The 4,906-nt window shown below is 51.3% G+C and overlaps 1 protein-coding gene across 1 annotated transcript; it reads left to right on the forward strand.

Moving 5' to 3' along the window:
- On the forward strand, nt 2,442-2,777 carry LOC109226410 (RNA-directed DNA polymerase homolog; the record flags this gene model as incomplete). Its single annotated transcript, XM_019391182.1, has 1 exon — nt 2,442-2,777. A coding segment is annotated over one exon (336 nt), but the record flags the coding sequence as incomplete, so codon positions are not given.

The raw sequence follows: 4,906 nt of genomic DNA on the forward strand, positions 1-4,906 counted from the left end.
CTCACGAGTCATGAGCAGGTTTAGTAGAGTCTCGCGGATTGGTACGGAGACGTCTGTATTTATCCTCGAGAGGCTGCAGAACCTTTAGGAAAAACTCCATATTCTTGAAACTCTTGTCGTGCGACTTTGTTGATCCGAGAACTAAACTTCTGTGTTCTATTCTCTCGCAGATGGAGAGGACCCGCGCTACAGGACGAGACGGACGACCACCAGTACCACCTACTGAGGGCACTAGAGGCCGTGGACGCGGTTGTGGTCGTGGTAGAGGTAGAGCCGCGAGGGCAGCACCTATTACTCCACTAGTTGCCCCGGCTCAGGATGAGGCCCCAGCTGCAGACATTCCAGCAGCACCTGTTCAGGCACCGGCAGTGCCCATTGTGATTACGGGTCTCCAGGAGACCTTGGCTCAGATACTATCAGTTTGCACTGGCCTAACTCAGGTAGTTTCAGCCACTACTGCAGCAGCTACTTCGCAGGCTGGGAGAGGCAGTCAGACCCCCGCTGCTCGCACCCCTGAGCAGGTTGTACAGGGATTGCAGACACCGGGAGCAGCTCCAGCTCAGCCGGTTGCACCAGTTCAGGACTTTGTAGTTCCAGCTATGCCAGACGATGAGCAGCGTCGTCTTGAGAGGTTCAGTAGGCTCCAGCCTCCAGTTTTTAGTGGTGCTCAGGGCGAGGATGCCCAAGGTTTTCTTGACAAGTGTCATCGTATGCTTCGGACGGCAGGGATTTTGGAATCGAGTGGAGTAGCATTCACCGCATTTCAGTTCACCGGGGCTGCCTTCACATGGTGGGAGGCGTATGAGCGGCGTAGGCCGGCAGGTGCAGCGCCTTTGTCATGGCAGGAGTTCTCCACTATCTTTCTGGAGAAGTGGGTACCACAGTCTCTAAGAGAGGAGCTGCTTAGGCAGTTCGAGTGGCTTCGACAGGGAGACATGACTGTGACCCAGTATGAGGCGAGATTTTCTGAGTTGGCTCGTCATGCCTCCTGGATAGTTCCGACCGATAGGGAGAGGATCAAGAGGTTTGTGGATGGACTTAACTATCACCTTCGTGTTCTGATGACTCGAGAGAGAGTTCTGGGTATTTCCTTTGAGGATGTAGTTGATATTGCTCGTGATATTGAGACGGCTCACCGTCATGATAGAGAGGAGAGGGAGGCCAAGAGGCCTCGAGGTTCTGGCAGTTTCAGTGGTGCCCCGTCTAGGGATCAGTTCCACCAGGGCAGAGGTCGTTCTTTCAGGCCTCCTCAGTTGACCCGTCCCGAGTACCGTGGGTCATCTTCAGGTCGGGGTCATCAGGGTTATCAGCAGAGCCAGCCATCTCTTAGTGCTCTTCCAGCTCAGGGTTCATCTCGAACTCCTTCTATTCAGGGTTCATCCAGGCCGAGTGCTGCAGCTAGCCACTCCGACGCGCGGGGTTCCCTTCAGTCCCATTCTCCGGCACCCGGGAGTTGTTATGAGTGCGGAGAGTTTGGGCATATGTAGAGGCAGTGTCCTCGGCTTCGTGGTAGTCAGTCTCAGCAGAGGGATCAACCCTCGTCTTCTGCTCCTGTTTCTTCAGCACCCGCCCAGTCAGCTAGGGGTGGAGGTCAGGCAGCCCGGGGCCGCCCCAGGGGTGGAGGCCGATCAGGCGGTGGCCAGGCTCGATTCTATGCTCTCCCAGACAGGAGGGACGCCATTGCATCAGATGCTGTTATCACAGGTATTATCTCAGTCTGCCACAGGGATGCCTCTGTCTTATTTGATCCCGGTTCTACCTATTTTTATGTGTCCTCATATTTTGCTAATCATCTGGGTACGACCCGAGGGTGTCTTGCTTTACCTGTTCATGTATCTACCCCGGTGGGCGATACTATTATCGTGGACCATGTGTATCGGTCTTGTCTGGTGACTATTGGGGGTCTGGAGACCCGAGTTGATCTGTTGCTGTTGAGCATGGTTGATTTTGATGTTATTCTGGGCATGGACTGGTTATCTCCGTGCCATGCTATTCTGGACTGTCATGCTAAGACAGTCAAGTTGGCTATGCCGGGTGTTCTGAGGATTGAGTGGCGTGGTATGACTGACTATGATCCTAGCAGGGTGATTTCTTTCCTAAAGGCCCAGCGGATGGTTGGGAAAGGTTGTCTATCATATTTGGCTTTCGTGAGGGATGTTGGAGCTGAGACTCCTAGTCTTGATTCTGTTCCTGTTGTGAGGGAGTTCCCTGATGTATTTCCTGCAGACCTGTCGGGCATGCCACCGGACAGGGATATTGATTTCGGTATTGACCTGGTGCCGGGCACTCAGCCCATTTCCATTCCTCCGTATCGTATGGCACCAGCGGAGTTGAATGAATTAAAGGATCAGCTTCAGGAGCTCCTAGATAAGGGGTTCATTCGTCCCAGTGTGTCACCGTGGGGTGCACCGGTCCTATTTGTGAAGAAGAAAGATGGCACAATGAGAATGTGCATTGACTACAGGCAATTGAACAAAGTAACAGTGAAGAACAAGTATCCCCTGCCTCGTATCGATGATTTGTTTGACCAGCTCCAGGGAGCAAGGGTATTCTCCAAGATTGATCTCCGTTCAGGCTATCACCAGCTGAAGATCAGGGATTCAGATATTGTGAAGACTACTTTCAGGACAAGATATGGGCACTATGAGTTTCTGGTTATGTCCTTCGGGCTGACTAATGCCCCAGCCGCGTTCATGCATTTGATGAACAGCGTATTTCGGCCGTATCTGGATTCATTTGTTATTGTTTTTATTGATGATATACTAGAGTACTCGCGTAGCCAGGAGGAGCACGCACAGCATCTGAGAGTGGTATTACAGAGGTTGAGGGAGGAGAAGCTTTATGCAAAGTTCTCCAAATGTGAGTTCTGGCTTGGTTCTATGGCTTTCCTGGGGCACGTGGTGTCCACCGATGGTATTCAGGTAGATCCTAAGAAGATAGAGGCGGTTCAGAGTTGGCCTAGACCATCTTCAGCCACAGAGATTCGGAGTTTCCTCGGTTTGGCGGGTTATTATCGCCGGTTCGTCCAGGGTTTTTCATCTTGCTTCGCCCTTGACCAAGTTGACGCAGAGGTGCACCATTTGTATGGTCGGACGAGTGCGAGGAGAGCTTCCAGAAGCTCAAGACAGCTTTGACCACAGCTCCAGTGTTAGTTTTGCCATCAGCTTCAGGATCTTACACTGTATATTGTGATGCTTCGAGAGTCGGGATCGGATGTGTGTTGATGTAGGAGGGTAGAGTTATTGCATATGCCTCTCGTCAGTTGAAGCCCCATGAGAAGAACTACCATGTGCATGATTTAGAGTTGGCTGCTATAGTTCATGCTTTGAAGATTTGGAGGCACTACTTATATGGCGTATCTTGTGAGGTATTCACCGATCATCGCAGCCTTCAGCATATATTCAAGCAAAAGGATCTTAATTTGAGGCAGCGGAGGTGGCTAGAGTTACTCAAGGACTATGATATTACCATTTTGTATCACCCGGGGAAGGCCAATGTAGTGGCCGATGCTTTAAGCCGGAAGGCGGTCAGTATGGGTAGCTTGGCGTACATTCCAGTTGGGGAGAGGCCCTTTGCAGTCGATGTCCAGGCTTTGGCCAATCGGATGGTGAGGTTAGATATTTCGGAGCCTAGTCGGGTGTTGGCTTGTGTAGTTTCTCGGTCTTCCTTGTATGACCGCATCAGAGAGCGCCAGTATGATGATCCGCATTTGCTTGTCCTTAAGGACAGGGTTCAGCATGATGATGCCAGGGATGTGACTATTGATGATGATGGTATGTTGAGGATGCAGGGCCGGATTTGTGTGCCCAATGTGGATGGGTTTCGGGAGTTGATATTGGAGGAGGCCCACAGTTCGCGGTATTCCATTCATCCGGGTGCCGCGAAGATGTATCAGGATTTGAGGCAGCACTACTGGTGGAGGAGAATGAAGAAAGACATTGTGGGTTATGTAGCTCGGTGTCTCAACTGTCAGCTGGTGAAATATGAGCATCAGAGACCGGATGGTGTACTTCAGCGGATGGATATTCCAGAGTGGAAGCCGGAGAGGATTACTATGGATTTTGTGAGCGGTCTCCCTCGGACCTCGAGGAAGTTTGATTCGATTTAGGTGATTGTGGATCGGCTGACCAAGTCCGCGCACTTCATTCCAGTGTGTACTACCTATTCTTCGGAGCGGCTGGCAGGGATTTTCATCCGGGAGATTGTTCGGTTGCATGGGGTCCCAGTTTCTATTATCTCGGATAGAGGTACTTAGTTCACTTCCCAGTTTTGGAGGACTTTTCAGCGGGAGTTAGGTACACAGGTGGAGTTGAGCACAGCATTTCATCCTCAGACGGACGGGCAGTCCGAGCGCACTATTCAGATATTGGAGGACATGTTGCGTGCTTGTATTATTGATTTTGGAGGTTCTTGGGCTGAGTTCTTGCCACTTGCAGAGTTTGCTTACAACAACAGCTATCAATCCAGTATTCAGATGGCGCCGTATGAGGCCTTATATGGGAGACGGTGTAGATCTCCGATTGGTTGGTTTGAGCCCGGCGAGGCTAGACTATTGGGGACAGAGTTGGTCCAGGATGCCTTAGAGAAGGTGAAAGTGATCCAGGAGAGACTTCGTACAGCTCAGTCGCGTCAGAAGAGTTATGCGGACCGAAAGGTTCGAGATGTATCTTATATGGTGGGCGAGAAGATCTTGTTGAAAGTTTCGCCCATGAAGGGCGTTATGAGGTTTGGAAAGAAAGGAAAGCTGAGTCCGCGGTTCATTGGGCCTTTTGAGATACTTAGGAGGATTGGGGAGGTGGCTTATGAGCTTGCCTTGCCACCCAGCTTGTCGGGCGTGTGATTAGGTCGCAGCGGACTCAACCTTAGGAAGAGTGGGCGCTAATACTTTTACCCAATAGTGGTATCG

This window comes from Nicotiana attenuata, chromosome 5 (assembly GCF_001879085.1).
Source record: "Nicotiana attenuata strain UT chromosome 5, NIATTr2, whole genome shotgun sequence".
In the NCBI taxonomy this organism is placed as follows: domain Eukaryota; kingdom Viridiplantae; phylum Streptophyta; class Magnoliopsida; order Solanales; family Solanaceae; genus Nicotiana; species Nicotiana attenuata.